The sequence below is a fragment of the Exophiala spinifera genome (genome assembly GCF_000836115.1).
Source record: "Exophiala spinifera strain CBS 89968 unplaced genomic scaffold supercont1.9, whole genome shotgun sequence".
Taxonomy (NCBI): Eukaryota; Fungi; Ascomycota; class Eurotiomycetes; order Chaetothyriales; family Herpotrichiellaceae; genus Exophiala; species Exophiala spinifera.
Window position 1 is genome coordinate 946116 of NW_015622521.1, and position 19715 is coordinate 965830.

Consider the following 19715-nt stretch of genomic DNA (forward strand, 5'->3'; position numbering starts at 1 on the left):
TGCGCTGTACGGACACGAGCATGTTGGTCCAGAAAGCTTCTTGGAGTCTTGGAAATTCCACCGGGATTCCACCCGCGCCGCTCCGACTGGCATCTCAATGGCTCAGCATCCCCGACACTCCCTCAGCCGTACGGACGCCACGGTTCAGGCCCTCGTTTCAAGAACCCCGCATCGATAATAGCCTCTTCTGGAAGAACCATCTCCCAACGCTAGCAGGCGTTGGCAGAGCCATCATGCGGGACTGGTCCATCAGAGCGTAGATCGATAGACTGGGACTTGGTAGGAGAAGCCATCTCAACAGTGTCATGTTGTGCTTAACATCGCCTTATACATACTGTACAATGCAGGCGACCAATTTGGTGAAAAAAGACGTCAAGACACAGTGCACACGTCAGACGCTTGGGGGAACGCCTCGACGCTAACCCGACTGGAAGACTTATAACTATAAGGCGTGCAGATGGGATGTCCACAACAGAAATCGGTGGCCTTGCCGGCCTAACCAATGAACCCCGGCCGTATCGTACGGAGGGACAATTCCCCCGCTCGTGTTGATTTTATGTACGTACTGTGGCGCTGTGAGTCTGCGAGTGCGGCTGGCCTCGTGTTGAAGTGTTCCAGATCGATAGAACGGTTCTTAGGAATTACAAATGCTGGGCGGCGGAGTTAAGAATGCTCTGCAGAGCGAGTCGATCTTCAACAGTCGCCGTCCTTGCACCAGGGATGACTGCGAAGGTGTCCTGTGTCCTGCGTCCTCTTTGATGGAGTCATTGACAGTTCGACGTTTTCAAAGTCGAACTCCTGGTACACAGAGACAAAACGGTGGAACCGCAGCCACACGTGATATAGCAAGCTGAGAACTCTCTCGCTCGTGGAAAAAGGAAGGTGGTGCTGCATCCAGCCATCGAGATCGAGCCCTCAATCAACTGCCCCGAGCTTCGTGTTGGGCTGCCATTTCGCGAACTTGGCGGCCTTAGCGCACCCTCGCCTGGACACTCGCCAGTGACAAATTGTGCTTGAGCGAATGCAGTGAAACCTCGAGACGAGTCACGACGGCTGAATAAACCTGGGCAAATGTGCAAAGGCCACATCGCCCGCCCATGGTCGCTTTTCCGCTGCTTGGTCTCTTTCGGCCTCTCAACTTTATTTGTGTCGGGTGTGACGTCGCCGCCCACGTTAACTCCAGAATTTCGTCCAAAGCCCGGAACCGCAGCGAGTTTCGCACTGATTCGCACCAACTTCGACGCGAGTGCGAAGCTTGCAAAGCCTCATCCTCACGACCCCTATCGACTCCCCGTGAAGCCCGTCACGCAAGGCTGCTGCACGCAACACACTGACCATGCGGAAGTTCATCCCCTCTAAAAGTGATCGGGGCCAAAAATAGCCCGCGATTTTTTGGACAAGCATTACCATGTCGACCAGGCGGGATTGACTGGCTGGGAACCCCTGTCGTCCAGCTATGTTTCGTATGGTAAACCACACTAGAGCCGTCTCGTTGTTGATTACATTTGTCGCTGCACTAATCAGTATCAGGCCGAGGCAAAACGCCGGGCACTGTGAGTTTTATGCAGAGCAAGTCTCGGCCACTAAGCATGTCTGTGGACGACCAGCGAGGCACCCTGCCGTCGACTTCCGAACAGAGTAAGTCACGAATCGAGTCTTCTACGCCTGTACTTGACTCGAAAGCCTCGACAGCGCCCTGGGTATATGATGCGAGATGTTATGCATGCAGCTTTCCCTGTTGCCTGATCCTGGGGAATGCCGGTCTTCGTCATAACTCCCCTTCTACACGACGCTGGGCATCGGATCTTGAGGCATTTACACGCGTCTTGTTGAGGCCTGTCACCTGCATCAAACCGCATGTCTTTTGGAGGTCCCTCCCCGTACTCCGTATAATGTGACCAGGCGTTTTGGCACAGGGCGTCCAGGAGGACTCGCTACCATGCTACCTCTTCAGGAATAATGACGTGCATCACGTTTTCGTTCAAGTCCACAGCCACAGTATGGTTTCTAAGCAGAGTTGTGGGGTGTAGAGCCCGCTGGCTTCTGTTCCGCAGGATGAGTCAACGCTTTCAGCCTATCGCCGATCGGTAATCAGAACCCTTCTCGATATCGTTGCAGAGAAGCTGTGTTGTTGAGAAGGGACGGTGAATCCCTCATGTACTCTAGAGCGACATCACTCTTGAAACATGCTGCCGTATCGCCATATTGCCGTCGCCTAACTTGCACGTCCACTGTCCCCGAGTGACGTTGGAGGTGCCCGTATACAAGTGACGTCCTCTCTTCAAAGCCTTTGCAGGCGAAAAATGATGACATTACCTCAGCCATGTCGTATCCAATACTGGAGTTGGCCAGCCAAAGAGTACCATTGGCTGTAGGATGCCGGAGCAGCTTTGCTTGGTGCTCGACCAGCCAAGATGTCAGGCCATCTTGCCACTGTGTGAATCGACATACGAACAAAGGTGCTAAACCACTTGCATCATTCTGAGTCATGGCCTGACTGGGCATGTTGGCAAAATTGGGTCGCAGAAAGGCACAGTTTGTTCTCAAACCACCACCTTCTCGTGGCAAGCAGTCGAGTCAGCGGGTGTCTGGAGGGAAGATTCACCGCTAGGTTCCTAACAGGACCCATAGTCATTCAGAATTTTTCTCAGCCCAATGTCCATCCTCCTCTTTGCCCACCTTCTGGGGTCGATTTGCCAGTGGCAAAATGCTGGGGTCCAACCCTCGAGATAGTGGACTACGTGGGCAAGTCCGTTGAGGTTTTGGCGACGAGAGAACTGACGTGCAAATTGAAATGCCCTTCTTGAGATCCAAAGAAGCTATAGCATGCTGTCAGCTCTAACGACCCCTTCAACCGAGCCAACCAGCGTACCTTCTGATCATGATGCTGATTCTCTTGATGTGGCCCAGATTCAGGCGGTCCGTCTCAGAGCACGGTTTACCACGGTAGGTGGGCCTGAAACTCTCCCAAGGGATGAGGACAGTAGCGGACGAAGTGTCGTGATCAGGATTGACTCGGAAATCTGAGCTTGAGAAGTCGTATTCCCACGAGACAGTAGACTGCTCGCGGCCATTCTCGGGATTTGGAGGAAGGAGGCGGTCTTTGAAGATCAAAGTGTATGTCTTGGTGTCAGATTTGGAAGGGTCAATGGCGAGCTCGATGCCAGTGAAGGTGGACAAGTCCCAGCGTCGATCGTCGCCAGCAGTTCGTTGGGAAGCGAATCCAGCCCCGCCTAGAGCTGTGATGTCGAGATGACCGTGAAAACATACACTGTTGTTGCCAGATGATTCCAGGTACGACTGCAAGCAAGAGGATCCTCCAGTCAGCTTTGAAAACAAATGAATATGTAACGGTGCTGAATGTCCACGAAGGAAGATAGAGCACGATGCCAGCTGTAACCGAGAGAAAAGATATCGTGGTTACCTGTGATTTCCCACCTCTCACTCTATCATCACTCGAGGTCCAACGCTCTAGCTGCCACCCCCTATTGGCGGTCAGTCAGGGCTTTCAGAACTCAGCTATGTGTCCGCGGCCAGGGGTTGCCAATCAGGAGGATGCGCCGCTGGCATGCGAGGTAGGTTTCTTATTACCAACACTGAGGCTGAACTAGGATCGAAAATAACAACACGCTTACATATCCATTCCAAAAATTGCCTGCCGCTGAGCCATCTGATCCTTAGCTTAACTGCACCTTGGTAAGTCTTTGTATGTGGTTGTAACTTGTGCTGTTGGTCCCGCGCGTGATCCCTGCGCCAGAGCTCAGATCTAGACTCTAGCTCTCTTCGACGGGCGGCGGCGTCTTGACAGGGTCGTCTTGCCCCCAAATGCCAATCGCACTGGATTTTGTCGGCACCCAGGGGGGTTGCGGTAGATTAGGAGGGATCTCGAGAGGATTGGACAACGTTTCGGCTTATTCGAGGGGATGCCGCCACTGTTAAGGAAGCTGAACACAACGACGTGATTGGTGACGTTGACACGTTGCCAGGGACCTTTGGGTTTCCTCCCTCGCCAGCCCCCTCGTCGGGAGAGCTTCTCTCAAGCAGCCACCAGATTCTTTTAATCCGCACCTGTTCCTTCGACTGTATGAATCATGCAGGGATGAAGGCTAGACCTCGAGCTGCCAATTTTAAGCGGGCGGCTACTTGCGTGCTTCGCTCTTGAGGATGCTGTCGCCTCGTTTATGCCGTCTCTCAGCCCTACCAGCTGAAATGCAGCTGCGTTGCAACTTAAACACGCTCCTACGCTCGCTACCGTAACATCACAGTTCGTAAAAGTGAAGCATTTTGAGTGGTGTAGAATGCGTGCATTCAATACTTTGATGTGACTGGACTGCTGTTCAATTGCCAGTCCTGTGAACCTTTCGCTATGACCATCGTAACAACGTGAAATCAAATCGAGCAACGCTGTCCACCAATTTTTCAACGCTAATCCGGGTATTACTACCGTACACCAGAATCGCACACCATTTCACGGCGCTGCGAGTGCATTTGATCGCTCAATGAAGAGCCCGTTTGACCATCTAAGTTCCCTATCCCGCCCCGGAGAGCTTGCCAGTCATCATAAATCGTAGCATAGAACCATCCATCTCCCCTTTGAGATTCCAATAGGGATGGTTGACAGCCTGGAAAATCTTCTGTGGTGTCACGGAAGACAGGTGTGTGGTACGAGAACGTGCCCCTCGCCCGGTTCTCATACACACCTGATGTCGAACAAGTGAAAATTGGGGCTTGCTGTCCTTGATATCGGAGTCAACGGCACATCAAAGTAGTTGGGTGAATTGTGCGTTGATTCGATAGAGTAGGGATCTGTAAGCGGCGGTGTCTGCCGAAAGGATGTCAGCATTTGAGCTGCAAAGTGCAAGTCGACAGGTAGGAGGGTGCCAGGTGCTCTTTATCGCTGTGGCTCAAAAGTGCGGGCTTGAATACGAACGGGAGAAGAAACTGGTGGGATTTACATGAGAAGTGGCCCCCGGAAAGGCTTGGTGCGACGGCATCTCTAGACCGGCTAGAGAAGCATAGTTCATGCTGAAGGGGCTCAGGAAATCATCCTCGAAAAGCTGTTCTTGTTTGCTGTAGGACGAGGGTAACATTGCCGGAAGGGTTGGAGGTAAATTTGAGGACACATCCAGACTATACTGGTAATTTGAGTAGTAATTAGATGAAGTGTCGTAAAGCGGTTGTTGCTGCTCGTACTGGAGATACGCCGTTGTGGGAGGGTAGGAGGAGAAGGTGAAAGCTGGAGGAGAGCTGACGGATAGATGGCGAGAGGCAGGAGTGTCAAAAAGAGCCGAGTTGTCATCCAATGCCACGATCTCTGGAGAGGCTCTCTGTGTCTCGTGCGAAGTGCTCGACCTCGACGTCTGGCGAGCCATAGTTTGTGACTGTTTGGAGTCCTTTGGAGGGCTAGTCGTGGCTAGTTCCGAATGTGATTGTTCTGGAGAAGCAGAGGAAGAACCGGCGCGACGCTCCAGGTCTTCAAGTCTTCTCTTGAGCTTCTTTCGATAGTTTCGCTGGGGGGTCTGTTAGAAGTTACATGGCTGGCTCCTGGAGGCCACATACCTGGGCGATCCGATTCTGGATCCGTCGCCTCTCAGCGAGGTCGGAAATCTTAGTCCAGTCTTCATTGGGATTCGCAGATGCACTGAATGCAGAGCTGGTGGCGTGTGTAGACGCATATCTGGAATGTCCGACCATTGTTTGTGGGTAGGAGTAGCTTTGACTACGTTGCATAGTGACGACGCGGCAATGGAGGTGGTTCCAATGGGCAGTTAAGCGACGATTATGTAGAAACGACTCGAGGGTAGGTGGATCGAGACAAGTACAGAAGGAAGATTCAAACGCAAGGGAGATGAGGGTATTGAAGGGTCTTAATGAGGATGGTTTTGTTCGCCAGATGTAGTCGAACCACAAATGAACAGATCAACGGGAGGCCGAACGTGAGGTCCCTTGATATATAGGTCGTGGTAACTGCCTGGAAACACAAATACCGCTTGTCCCAATGAGTGAAAGGTGGAAACGTCGTGGCTCGGAGGCATTCAGGAAGCCGGCCGCAAAAGTTCAACCGGGGTGGACGTGTCTGCACCACGAGCGATGGACCACATGTCCAAACTCAGACCCTCCATCATCTGCCCTGCGGCCCCTGCCCTGCCCTGCCCTGCCCTGCGAGGCGGCGGCGGGATAGCAGGGAGTCTGTGTGGAGACTTCGCAAGGGCAGGGGAGCAGTTTGACCGCCCCAGGAGCGAGCAGGGGGGCGAGGCGGCGGCCCTGGGACACGGTAACAGTGGGTCGCCAGGTCGAAGGATGAGCAAGGGTGCTGCGAACGAGGATCCGGCTCAGGACGGAAATAGTGGTGCCTTCGTGCATTTTGGGCTTGAATTCACAAACAACGAAGGCATTGCAACGTTGTAGGGCGCTGCGCCCCTGCCGCCTGTCTAACTACATTGGGGTTAGTGGCTTGCCGCTTGAAAGAGAAGGGCGGTCTGATCGCTGGCCCCAAACGGCGACTCTACGTCTCCCGCAAGTGGCCGTCCGCCTCTCGCTCGACTCCATACTGTGCTACGTGGTCCGTCGAGGTGTCTGTCACTCTCGTATTGTGTGAGGGCGGAATGGATACAAGAGTCTGTACGCTCAGTCTCGAGGTTGGTACTCTCAATGTGCCCACCGAACTCCATTATTTCTTGTTCACAGCATCAGAAGGTACGAGTCCTCTGGTCAGCCTCATTCTCAACCACCCATTCACTCACTCATTCGGTCAGTCCCCGTCTCCTCTTGGGTCGATCTCGCGTTACTACCTCTCTTTGAGACTACCCCAGCTAGCCTCGCTATCTCCCAAACCGTGTATTCCAGTCCGTGCCTGTCCAGCTCTTGCTTGTTTGGAATCTCAAAACGTCCACACTAGGCGCTAAAGAACGAGCTTGGCGACCACAGCCCTAAGTCCCTCCTAACTCCAGGCCACCTACACGCCGGTCCGCCACCGTACTGCTGCTATTCCATAATCAACACTTCGTCCTCGTCGAGTCAACAATGCCTGGCCCCCAACGTGATCTCATATACTCCGTACTGAGCGTCCATTCGCAAAAGGACCAAAATCATTCCCCGGCAGCGCGATCGGGAAGGTACTTCTAGCCAATGGACAATATGCCGCACAATGTGCTCTCCCAGTGGACGAAGCGAGCCCACCAAAACCCGCGGCCTCTGCCTAGTGACCTCCCGCGGAATCACCTTATGACCGCCGGTGCTAGATACCTCTGATTACAATTCGGATTTACAATCTCCAGGTATCTGTGTGATCTGCTTAGAAACTCAGACTGCCCCGGTTGAACCTTGTGCGATCGGTCCTGGGGCTAACGTCCTAATCGCTCCGGACGTATCTTCGTGGTATGGATAAACGCGCGTTGTGAGTAACTATAGTGAGGGCTTTCCACCTCGCTCACCATCAAGGAGTGTCCCGGGGGCATAGAAGCTCAAAGAAGAGAGGGAGATCGCCACGCCACTCAAACTATCGAAATCATGTCAGCGTGTGCAATACGCCATACGCATCCCCGTGCGCATGTCCGTGGTGAGTAAGGGGCCCCTCATGTCCACGGGCATGCTTAGGGCGCCCAATCGACCCTCAACACCCCCTACTTGATGAGGACGGCGCGCCCCAGCGATACACGTCGCCTGCCGACCGTGAATATCCTAAATCAGTAAGGACCCGCTAGCACTCTCCTATCCGAGTCTAATGCTCCTCTCTCGCGCACTCTCCGAAAATCAAGCCCCGTGCAGCCTGGAGTTTTGTGGGAATCTCTGTCAGTCTACACGCACAGGTCCATATTGCTCTTGGTTACTTCGTCCGCCATCCGATGGTAATGTCACTTAGATGCCATAGCTGAGAGTCAATTGCCTATGGCGGAGGAACAATTACCCAGGTCAAGGATCCACTGTCCCAGTGTCAGTGTGAATAAACCCATGTTCGCAGACGGGTCCCTTCCGTGTCCAAATTGAGCGGCTTGTGGCTGCGCTGGTGGCCCATATGATTATCCTCTAGGGCTGGCAGAGTAGCTATTCCAGAATGCTAGGCGCAGTTTCGAAGCCTTCGACCACTGACTCCTGAGCCACAATAACCCGCTAATTATGGCCCAGTTATGATTACAAATACTGTAGCTACCAGAAGCTTGATTCCTGCACTGCGGCGAGCCAGCGAGACGAAACTTCGGCCAGCAGCAGATTACACTTCAAAGGTGCGCCATTAGAGTCGTCTCATTATGTTTCGAACGGTGGAAATCCGAAAGAATGACCCAGATTGTTCGTCACCCTCGATCATTGGTTTCCAGTAAGCTGGAATCATCATGGGGGCCTCAAGATGGGACTACCGTATGCCCTGGCCGAAAGGACAATCAAACACCACAACGAACCTAGCTTCACAGAATCATCCACAGCCTCGTAAGCTACGCCTCATGTTGCAATCATGACGGGGGTGGTCAGAACATAGAAGGGGGGTTCAGGAAGCTCTGCAAACTCATAGATTCATCTCCCCTGGGCACAGAAGCACAGGCCAGTCCAGTGTCTTCAGTATGCTGCGTAAAGAAGCAAGATGGATCATCTGTAAGACTGGAAACATGTAACAACACCAAACAAACGGGAGCCCCAAGGTTCATGGTGTCTTAGAGAACGTGCGGACGACAACTCGCAACATAATTTGCGAGACTGGCGATCGCCTCGCGAATGAAATCCAGCCGTGATCCGGAAGCAGGTGACGCTCGTTCCGTATAAACTCCACGCGACGTTAACGACGGGATGGGCTGGATCAACAGCCTGGCACCAAAGGTCTTTGGAATTTGTCCCAAAAAGCCTGAATCTAACTGACTTCGAATGGGGCTTGGAATAACGCTTAATCAATTAATTAGCACGAGGACGCTTGCAGGGTAAAGTGTGGCCCCCATTTCGCTTGCAGTGGTGATTTTCTCCTTCGAGCAAAGCGGTCCCAGCCCCGTCTCCGCCAGGCTCTTTTCCGCCAATTGTGAGATGAGAATGCCGTTCAGCCCTAAAGACAGGCCAAGCGTACTGCACAAACAAAAGGACCTTGGAGGATCAATAAACGCAGATGACCCACGTCGCACTAGAAGACGCACCAAGATGCTTCTGGCATTTTGACAGCGAGAGGTTGCTAGACCTTAATCGGCCATTCAGCGGAGCAGCCACACATCCACGGAGAGTTCCTGGTGCGCTGGCGCCAACGCAAGGATCATCGAGCAGCTTACAAAGAAATGTCACCAAAAATATTCATATGCCCGGTACTTGAGTTAATTGCGCTACGCCCGTAGGTAGCGATCCGACGCCCAGTCACTCTCACAGGGCTAGACGATCTACTGTAGCAGGTAATGGACTTTTCGATACTTCCATGTTGCCAGACTGGCCATCCTTGCACTGCTACAAGCGTCAACGGCACCTGGTGGCGAGGACACAACAGCAGATTCATCCTCACGCCCTCCTCCGTCACAGCTCTTTGCGGAAAACAAACCCTGTTCTCCACAAGTGCCAAATGGTGAACGTTGGAACAAATATTGTCTTCGGTGGCATGAGCAGCCTCTCTCTCAGTTCCACTCAAGTATCTTTCCGGCGCCTCGTGTCGAACCAATCTGCTCCATCGAGAACCTGCCTAATACAGTTACACCCAAACCGATACCTCTTTAGGGAGCAGGCTGTCTGCATGCTATTTGTTCGTTCTTTAGCGCAGACCATCGCTGTTGCCATGCTGCATGGCCCCCTGCGGGCAGGCATGAAGAGCCTATCAGTGCCACCCAGATCTCCGAGTTACAGAGCCGACAAAGAGATGCCCCAGATATCCTTGCAATATTGTAGTTGCTCGACCAACCAGGCGGTGGTACGCCCAGTGTCCGGCTTGCCGAGCTCCCTGTGATAGTTTTACACTACCAGGCGCTCCCCACTTGTCACTCACTCCTGCTTATCCTCCAACCACCGTTTGCTTTTCCCCGGTCGTGGTACAGTACGCATGAAAGCTTCATGCAGTGTTGTTTCAAACGTGGCCAAGCCCCCTGTCTGGAAACCTGGGAGGTTTCCAAATCCGCTGCTCCAACGAACCCCAGATACCGGGAAAAGCTCGCAGCCATTTCGGGATCCCAGAAATCCAACTATAATTCCGAGAAGCTGGTTTTCTGTTCCTGGGAGGTGGCCGAAACATGGTCGCTTTACGCCATAATTTGCAGGAAGGTGAGATCGAAGACCCTGCGGCACGCTCTTTCAGACCATGACAATGGGCGACGCTTCGTGCAAAGAGGGGCCACGATCATCTGTGGGCAAATCCGAGAGAACTTTAATAGGACACAAATCAATATTGACCTTGCAGGTGGCCCTGCGAGTCAAAGCTCCAGATGTCAGGATGAGCGTAGGAGCTCGGTGAACCTTGGGGTCCTGTCCCAACATTGACGAGAGAAGCCAAACCCACCCACATGAAGACATCTTCGCCTCAATCTTTCGACTTGAGAGGTCGTGGGCGCCGCCTCTTTACCAGATACGAGCTTGATGTTTTCGTCTCACTGGAAGCCGAAGCTGTTTACCCAGAGACCCTCCCACCATGTGTCGAAAGTCCACCGAGTCCGCCGAGTCCTCTGGGGGACGAGTAGCTGGCGTTCTCTCCTCGTTGGGACGATGTTACCTGCTTGTGATTGGAAGTCAACATCCCCAAACGAATCAATTTCCCATGAGCAGCACGCTCTTCTTCTCCTCCGCCACGAGCAATGGAGGTGAATTTCACGATAGCTGACCATAGATCAACATGTCGATTTGTCTCTCTATCTGACATAATTATTACCCACGGAGAGTCACAACGAATTATGGGTTGGCCTTTGCGCCCCCAAGCTACCTGAACATCCACCCTCCACGAGGGCAACCGTGCATACAGACGCCGACTGATATGTGGGTCGTGAATAGGAATTGGCTGCAGCAGACATCTGATAGGGCTGGGTCTTGGCCCTAGACGCAGGGAGACTGGCCCACAATTTCCCTGTCATATGCGAAATGATCCTTCGACAGGCAATAGCCCGGTTGATTCAAACAGGCTGTAAGGGAGCTCCTGAAGGATCTGCAAAAGTCCAGAACACAACGTTTGATACTCGCGCCCAGTCGAGCGGAGCCGATCCTGGGAGGTGCATATGAAGTACACACTCGAAATGAATCTGTGGTGGGTTGTTATTCCTCACTGATACTTCGTATCCAGCTGGGATATTAGAGGACACGAGAACCAAGGATCCACCACCCCGAATCCGAGACGGAGAAACGCAATATCTGGTTGTGGAAAAGAGTGGGCACCGAACGGCACGTTGATGTATGTCCTCTGTACGAAGTCGTTACTTTTGGAACATGGTCAGAACGGCATCTGTTGATTCGTCCAGTGCCATGGTGTAGCCACTTCAGGCTGTTTGGCCGTACCCCCGTGCCGGATCTGCTTCACTAACACTCCGGACCTCCTGGTTGGGATGTTTGGTCCCTTGATCCTGGGCTTTGGGACGAAGGTGATGCGCGAAGGATTGCAACGAAATCTGCACCACGCAGGAGGTTTGATGGCTCGGGATCTTCTACTTTGCCTGTCTCGGCGATACGCCTAGCCTGCGAATTGCAAACAACATCACAGCACCCTCATCAACATTGTGCCGATGCGGAAACGAACGATATGGTAAGGTGGGTGGTGTGCGCCAAAAGGGGCAACCGTGTTGTAAATATGAAAGGAATACAGGGCGTTCAAATCATTGGATGTAGGTCTTTGGACGAGACCTAGGGCGGAAACACCGCCTGCCAGGTTGGACTCTTGGCCCATCCTTACTAGGTGCCCAGTCATTCCAGGAGTATCCCAGTGAGTACTTCTACGGACCGGTACCTGGACTGATCAGCATTCCTTGTGGACCTTGAATGCCTCTTTGCAAGCCCAACCGGCTAGATGAGCCTGCTACTCCAAGCTGCTGCAACAGGACTCCCCACCATGGTATCGCCTACGATGGCCGTCCCCGATCCGTATGGCCGCTGGCAATGTGACAAAGATGGGACATATCTCGGCTGCAGATGACTGATCAAAGAGCTAGTATGAATCACCAGTAAAGCCTAGACTCTTCTCGCAAAACACTCGTTATGAGGACTTTATTCGCTTGAGCTTGGAAAGTGTTCCTACTCTGCTTTCGGAAATGGCCTGAGAACGATGGGGCACAAGATTGGTCTATCCGAGAGAAATTGGAAATGCCATTGCCATAGAGGTCGCGACTGGCCGACTTCCTAGCCCAGTAAACGAGGACCTTGTGCACAGGACAATCAGGAGTTCGAACGTCTTGAACTCAAAGACTAGGCGTGCCGCAAGCTAATCAGTGTTTCCACAATAGTACGGTACTGGACATGAACTAAAGGATGCATACCTAGGCATTGTCTTGTCCCAAGAGAATACGGATGAGTCGAGACACAGCAGGTTCCCTACTTGGCAAGGAAGAAAGTTGTGTACGCGTCCAGAGAAGATCCCTCGTGTTGTTGGGAACTTTCAGGCTTGCCAGGAGGGCCCCCCCATCTTCGTATCATTTACCCGGCCTCGGGGACCCTCAGATGGGCAGCAAATGACGCGGGTTTTTGTAATTAGGTACGGAGTGCCTCGTAACCCACGTGGCAATTCTCTCTGGCTCTCCGCGCCTGACCATGGAGACAGGAAGAAAGGAAGAAAGGAAGGGAGGGAGGAAGGGATGGAGTAGGTAGGCACTGGCTTCTGATGAGGTTAGGAGTACTGTTCGCCATAATACTTGAACGCAGTGCGAGTGGAACGTACCACACCTCGTCACTTTTCGCTTCCGCACTCGATACTTCCAGCTTTTTGGAGCACGCTGACCATGAGCAAGTAAAAGGGAAGCTGGTATTAGAAACGAACACGAGCGCACTGTCTACAGACCATCCTTGAGGGAGTGCAGTACTACCTTTCCAGCTACCTATTGGTGTCTAGGTATGGGACGTGTTGGCGTTGTAACTGTGTGTTGTAATCAAAAGCGAACCGACACTTCTTTCGAAGAGCCCGGACATGTCCGCGATATTCGTATCTGACAATCTGAGGTGTGAATGTACGGAGCACAGCAAAAGTACAACGTGGTGGTGAATTACTTGGGTCGTTAATTGGGAAAGATGGTGGTCAGAGTCGGTTAAAGGCGGATACCTGGTATGGAGACGGACAGGTACCTACTACCAATGGCGCGATACAGTAGCTACAGTAGCTACCGTACCCACGGTAAGACGCGAAGTACAGGGTACGCAGGAGGATTTTGTCGAGGGAGGAGAAGGGCCAGTGGCTCACTGCTATGAGCATCCTTGGAATACTAGCACGGGCTGTGCGTGAACTACGCAGCTTACCTAACCCGTACTTGAGGTATTGACCGAAAGAGTCCCTCGGTTCTCCCCTACACACTTTCCAGCAGCCGATATGCGCCTTGATCAACTGCCTTGCCTGGCTTCGGCTCCCAGAAGCGTTTGTCAAGAGAGAGTCGCCCTCCGTCACATACCATGGAGATCAGGGACGAAGCTCGAGATCGCCTGCAAGACAGCGGCGACATTCTCGATCCTTGCCCTGACCAGGTCTTGCTCACGCAACTTGCGCTTCAGCTTCTCGTCTGCAGCATCCGCCAATGCCGCGTCGATTGATTGCGACCTCAATGTCAGGGAGAGTACTCGGTAGTTGAGCTCAAGCAGTGGTATGTATACCCGCTCGTTCATTCGGGGGCCCCCTCGTGGCTGTCTGTTTCACGCTCGCAGATGCGCCGAACGTCCCTGCCATCCTTTCGCTTTTCTTCGATTTGCTTGTCATACTTGTCGAACATCCCACAGGCAGTTCTGTCAAGTCTGCCCGGCTTCGAGTAGCATGTTCGACTGGTCACTAGATCCAGGGCAGCTTCGAGATCCACACAGACGATTCTTCCTGCTTTGAAAGACGGCAAGGGCTCGGATACTGCATCCCGGTCTTCTTCTGGTCCATGAGATCCTCGAAACGGGGTTCCCAGATCTGCAAGGACATCCCCGGGATTTGATTGAGTAGAGCCGCGAGGGAGTAGTGTCCGCGCGGGCAGCACCCGAATTCGAGGTCCTGGGTACCAACGCCATTGTTGTTGCAAGAGACTGGTCGTGAGGATAAAGAGTGACTGGGTGTTGATCAAATTGACAATGCTTGTTGAGTCGTAGGGGAGCAATTGAGAAGAGTTTCCATTGGATCCATTCCATTCAGGCTTCTCAGTCGACTTTTTCGTATGACCCTGATCAGGCGCAGCCCCCATAGTCACCTGCACGCCTGCGTCCGATTTTGCTTTGTGTATACAAAGTCCAGTAGCATGGTAGCTCTAGACGTGGTGAGGCCGAAGCAGTCCATTCCTCTGCGCCCGATCAACATGCGCAAGTGCATGGATGGGCAAACGTCGCCCTGGCATCCATCCACCGTTTGATTCGCAGTGACATGCAGAATTCCACGCTGCCACTCTTTAACTTGGTTCCATCCTTGCCTCACCTAACCTTACCCTGGGTATTCTGTGTTGGTATGTGCCTGCCTACCTACGGGGTACGTGATCGAGGCGTGGGTTACTCGGCAGTTGTGTCGATAGTCAGTAGAGGTGTCAGTATCTGCGTGGACCAATCTCGGCTCTCAACATGATCCGACACCCCCGGGCTTCCCAAGCTTCCCCTCCTTCTCCAGTTCCGCTGCCGACGAATCCCACGACGCTGGATTGTTCTCATTCTTCCACCCCGACCGCCTGGCGGAAATATTCCATTCCATCCCGCACAACGACCACTCCAGGCTTGCCACGGCGGTCCTCACAGGCTGGCTAACTCTGCTGGGATACTGTAAACATGGTTTCGAGCGTCGCCGCGTCCGATGACTCGCCTCACCTCAATGGCGACGAACGCGGCGAGAAGCGCAAAGCCGACGGCGACGCGACAAGCGACAAGCAGACTCATACTCGATCCAAAAGGAACCGATACATCTCAATCGCCTGGTAAGACTCGTGCACACTGCTATACTAGACAATTTCGGGCTTCTCACAAAGACTTACTTTGACAGCAATGAATGTAAGAGGCGGAAAATCAAGTGCAACGGTCAGACACCCTGCCAGCGATGCGGCAACCTCTCTCTCGACTGCGTGTACGCACCAAATTGCTGCACGAATTCCTTGAAGGACTCCGCGTGCGTATCCAGCGCCCCGTAGCTGCCTGTGACCGACGCTGACTGTCCACAAATAGCGAGTTCAAACAGATGCGCGACCACATCACAGCGCTGCAAGATCAAGTCAACGATCTCTACGCAAGCCTGAACGAACTCCGCAGCCGGTCTGATATCAGTTACTCCGGGCCCATTGACCCTCAATTCACCCAGGATGCCTCGAATCGCTCGCTTTCCATTCCTATGTCGCGCACCCTTCCTCCACTCATCTCGCCGAAGCGCCAGTCCTCGAAGCCGCTGCCTCAGTTTCACGGACCGACGAGCACGTTGTATGGTCTTGACGTGGCGCGAACGTCGCTGCAGACGATGGGAATAACGCAGACCCCGAACGATGACGGACTGTTCTCACGCGATCGTAGCAGAGCGGCTTCCCCTGTGCCCATCCCCACCACACCTCATCCGAGTAAGGATCCTTTATGGTTGATTGACCATTCCGAGGTCGTCCGCCTATTGCGCGTATACGAGGAAGAGATTGGCATCCAGTATCCTGTGGTGAGCATCGACAAGGTCCTGAACCACGCCAATTCGCTGTTCAAGTTCATTCAAGCTTCGCTGAGGGCTGGATTTGGACAGCCGAATTTACCGGGTGCAGATGCTATTGATGACGACGAGACCATTGTGCTGAAGATGATACTTGCCATCACTCTCACCGTCGAAGGTCATGGGCGAAGTGACTTTGGGCAGCGCTTTTTCGACTCCGCGAAACCCGCGGTTGACATGCAGCTGGTGACCGCCGTCGACACAAAGTCTGTCATCTTGGTTGTTTTGACGGTGGGTGCCTTCGTCTTACGCGCCACCGTGACATGCCAGACACTGACCAGGCTCTAGGCTACATATTATTTCCAAAGGGATGAAGAAGCACAGGCGTGGCGTTTCATCGGCATCGCTGCGCGTATGTGTGTCGAGATGGGGCTTCACAGGAAAGAATCCCTCCTCAAATCCTTCACAGACGAAGCCGATTATCAGCAGACTGTTCGACTATTCTGGAGTGTATATGCTCTCGATCGACGGTTCAGCTTTGGAACTGGCATGCCTTTCGCTCTGCAAGATACCGACATAGATCCGGACTTGCCTGAGCCTGTATGTTGGCCCTATTGAGGATGAGAGTTGCCTGCTAACGTGCTATACAGGACGAAGGCCATATCTATCTCAGGCACATCACCAAATACAACCAGATTGCCACCAAACTGTGGTACCACAATTTGGCGTACGAGGCAGGCCAGAACACCAAAAAGGATGAGATCGGCTTTCTGGACTATCAAATTCTGCAATGGTATCAACAGCTACCTGAATCGCTGCAGTTCAACAGCCGAGATCTTGTAGCGGAGAATGGGATCCCTGGACGTGGTAGACGACGACTCCGATTGTTGATGTACTTGCGTAAGAATCAGGCACGGATATCCATCTACCGACCCATACTACATTCGGCAACCAGCATTATGGAGAACCGACATTATGCTCAAAACGTGGTCGACGTCGCAAAGGACACGATTAATACGTTGAATGGAGTCAACCAGATCTCCGACATCTACACGACACAGCAGGTCATGTACAATTATTTCCTGGTTCAGGCCCTGGCGGTTCTGTTCCTGTCTGTTGCACATGCTCCGGCAGTCTTCTGCCCTCAGACTCGGAACGAGTTCTACACAGCGATCGAGCTGGTCAAGGGGTTTAGCACCAAGTCTCATGTCGCTAAACGTCTGTGGAGAACTGTCCGTGGCTTGAAAGAGATGGGCGATAAGATTGGTCTATTGGCACGGAGTAACCAACCGATCAGCGAGACGGAACAAGACGCACATTCAGATGCCGCTGTCGCCATGGCTGGGCTGGCTGGGCACAAGGTTGATTACCCGGCATTTGGAAACCACAATCCGGGCCAAAATGGCAACGAACTCGGAGTTAGTCCTGATGATGCCTTGCAAATCACGAATGAGCTTTCGAATCTGTTTGAGCTTGCAGGTGGGTATGGTGCGACAACGCCCGGACCAGATTCCTTCAATTTTGTGAGCGGCAATGGCGATATGAATATTGGGGAAGGGTTCAATGCCTTTGGAAACGAGCCCGAGTTGACGAGAATTATGAATGAGTTATTCTAGGTCAGGTCGAGAAGGGACCCGGGTAAGGAGCGCGCTGCTGTCATTCGATGCGATACGAGGATACATGATGTATGCGTAAATGTCGATTGAGCGATCCACATGAAAGGAAAGCATCCGCTCTCTGTGTCTCTCAGGCTCCGACATGCTCGATTCTCCTGTAGAGCCTGCGTTGCTACAGGTGTGATACATGGTGTATAAGGGGCAAGCCTTGCGATCACGTGATATCCCATCCTCTGCCAAGACGTGGTCGCGCCTGATGCCAGTGACTTGGCTGCGTATCATCAGTTTCACTCCGCAGCCCAAAAGTGCAATTGACTGTGCGCTCGTCTCTGCACACGTATCCTGCCCATCCACCTTCTCTCTCGGGTCCTTCTCACCTTCTGAGGTGACATTTCTCTCGGAGGGCTTTATGATACACCGTCTGTGATAAATCGGTCTGACTGAATATCCGTGAAGCGTCCCACGCAGCCTGTCAATCTCATTCAGCCTCTCCTTTCGCTCGGTCTATCCTCGAATCCTTGAGTATCCTGTAAACTCGATCTACCCGACGCACATACAGCTACGACTAGGCCTGGAAATATGCTCATTTGTACCATGTACGGGTTTTAGCCACGATTTGCATCTCCTTCCCGACCCCCTCAACCCCGCGACCCCGCGACCTTTGCGAAGTAGCCAGTTCCTCACGACGACATCACTGCCTAGAAACCACTGCGCCTCCACGCCGCGCAGCAGAACGCCCTATCAATCTGTCTGCAGAACAAGCCTCCGCCCTGGCCGCCGGCCTGGACAGGCTCGAAATCGACACCGAGTACTCGGAATCTCTCTACTACCAACAGTTTACAAGTTCTTCGGCGACAATCTCGGACATGTCGCAGTCATCCTCGCAGAGTCCAGACAGCTGGATAGGCCAATTTTGCAGCCTCGTGGGACACGAATACTTTGCCGAAGTCAGCGAGGACTTTATTGAGGACGACTTCAACCTGACTGGCCTTCAAGCTCAAGTACCAATGTACAAAGATGCTCTGGAAATGATTCTTGATGTCGAACCTTCGGATACAAATTCGTCCGCATTGTCCGATGAGGAGGAGGAGGAAGAAGAGGAAGAAGAGGATGATGGGCTGCTTGGTGACGAACTTGACGATCCCGCCGCGAACGGTGGCGCGAGGCGACAAGCAGGCATGTCGGCAGGAAGCAGAAAGCACGGACGGTCATCATCGGATACTTCCGTGATTGAATCATCTGCAGAATTACTCTACGGTCTCATACACGCCCGGTACATCACCTCGAGGCCGGGGATCCAGCAAATGATGGAGAAGTACGAATTAACTCACTTTGGCTTCTGTCCGCGAGTATATTGTGCTGGTGCCAAGGTCCTCCCCATTGGATTGACAGATACTCCAGGCCAACAAACGGTGAAACTTTTTTGTCCGAGCTGTCAGGACGCATACACGCCACCAAATTCTCGGTTTCAGGCGGTTGATGGAGCGTTCTTTGGAACGACATTTCCGTACTTGTTCTTGATGTCCTACCCTGATCTCGACATTGCTCCACCTAAGAGACAACGAGCACGAGATTCGACACATCAAGGCAATGATGACGTAGAAAGCACGCTCAGCCCCAGCGAAGCGAATGTCGCTCGTGCAGGTATGACCGCCAGCAGAAGCTCAAGTCTGACCTTGCCACAACCGCCTACGATTCCGGGCGTCACAACTACCAAGGATGATAAACAGGCGCTGGTAAATGCTCCACCGAGCCTCCCACCTCAGCCAGCGAGCATCAATGGAATCGCCACCGGCAATCTTGCCCCTGGACTAGGTAAAGGGAAGATCTACGAGCCCAAAATATATGGCTTCCGTGTATCGGAGCGAGCCAAGAGCGGTCCAAGAATGCGATGGTTGCGTTCAAAACCAGCAGATATAAATGAGCTTGACGAAGCACGGCTGTGGCATGAAAGATATGGTGGGACTGTGGACGGAGATCCCGATGAAGAAGCTGAGCAGACTGCTGGCGAGCAGGAAGATGAGGATGCCGAAGACGATGGTGCGGATGCTGATGGGGATGCAATTATGGCTAGTCAGAGCCAGGCTAAGAGCAAGGATAACCAAGGTTCTGGAAAATCAAAACGGAAGACTCCGGGTCAAAAACACGGTCAGCAACAAGAAAGCACGACTTGGGTATGAGATATGGCTGCAGATTTCTTTTGCCTCTCGGCTATTCATCGAAAGACTTTACGGGGTTCTTGCCAATATTGCGGCGTATTAAATCACGTCCCCCTCCAAGGAGTCTCCAGACCGGCCAGCATAAAGTACGGCAGGTACCAAAACTGTGCCATTAAGACAGGCGATTCTCGGCTTAGCCATACTTTCGTGGTGTGGTGCATGCAAAATACCTACTAG

General features: G+C 52.9%; 4 protein-coding genes across 4 annotated transcripts; 2 read left to right on the forward strand and 2 right to left on the reverse strand.

The window, feature by feature from the left end:
* Window positions 1–2737: 2737 nt before the first annotated feature.
* Window positions 2738–5730, reverse strand: PV08_11376 (uncharacterized protein; the record flags this gene model as incomplete). The annotated part of the gene is made up of 6 exons (XM_016385685.1): window positions 2738–2819; window positions 2873–3300; window positions 3446–3485; window positions 4701–4822; window positions 4956–5510; window positions 5560–5730. 6 exons carry the CDS (start codon window positions 5728–5730, stop codon window positions 2738–2740), a joined length of 1398 nt encoding a protein of 465 aa, XP_016230629.1.
* Window positions 5731–13727: 7997 nt separating this feature from the next.
* PV08_11377 (uncharacterized protein) lies at window positions 13728–14285 on the reverse strand (the record flags this gene model as incomplete). The annotated part of the gene is made up of 1 exon (XM_016385686.1): window positions 13728–14285. One exon carries the CDS (start codon window positions 14283–14285, stop codon window positions 13728–13730), a length of 558 nt encoding a protein of 185 aa, XP_016230630.1.
* A 568-nt stretch (window positions 14286–14853) lies between these two features.
* On the forward strand, window positions 14854–17319 carry PV08_11378 (uncharacterized protein; the record flags this gene model as incomplete). The annotated part of the gene is made up of 5 exons (XM_016385687.1): window positions 14854–14999; window positions 15065–15187; window positions 15244–15994; window positions 16052–16303; window positions 16354–17319. The coding sequence occupies 5 exons, from the start codon at window positions 14854–14856 to the stop codon at window positions 17317–17319; spliced, it is 2238 nt and encodes a 745-aa protein (XP_016230631.1).
* An 866-nt stretch (window positions 17320–18185) lies between these two features.
* Window positions 18186–19499, forward strand: PV08_11379 (uncharacterized protein; the record flags this gene model as incomplete). Its single annotated transcript, XM_016385688.1, has 1 exon — window positions 18186–19499. One exon carries the CDS (start codon window positions 18186–18188, stop codon window positions 19497–19499), a length of 1314 nt encoding a protein of 437 aa, XP_016230632.1.
* Between the last annotated feature and the right edge of the window lie 216 nt (window positions 19500–19715).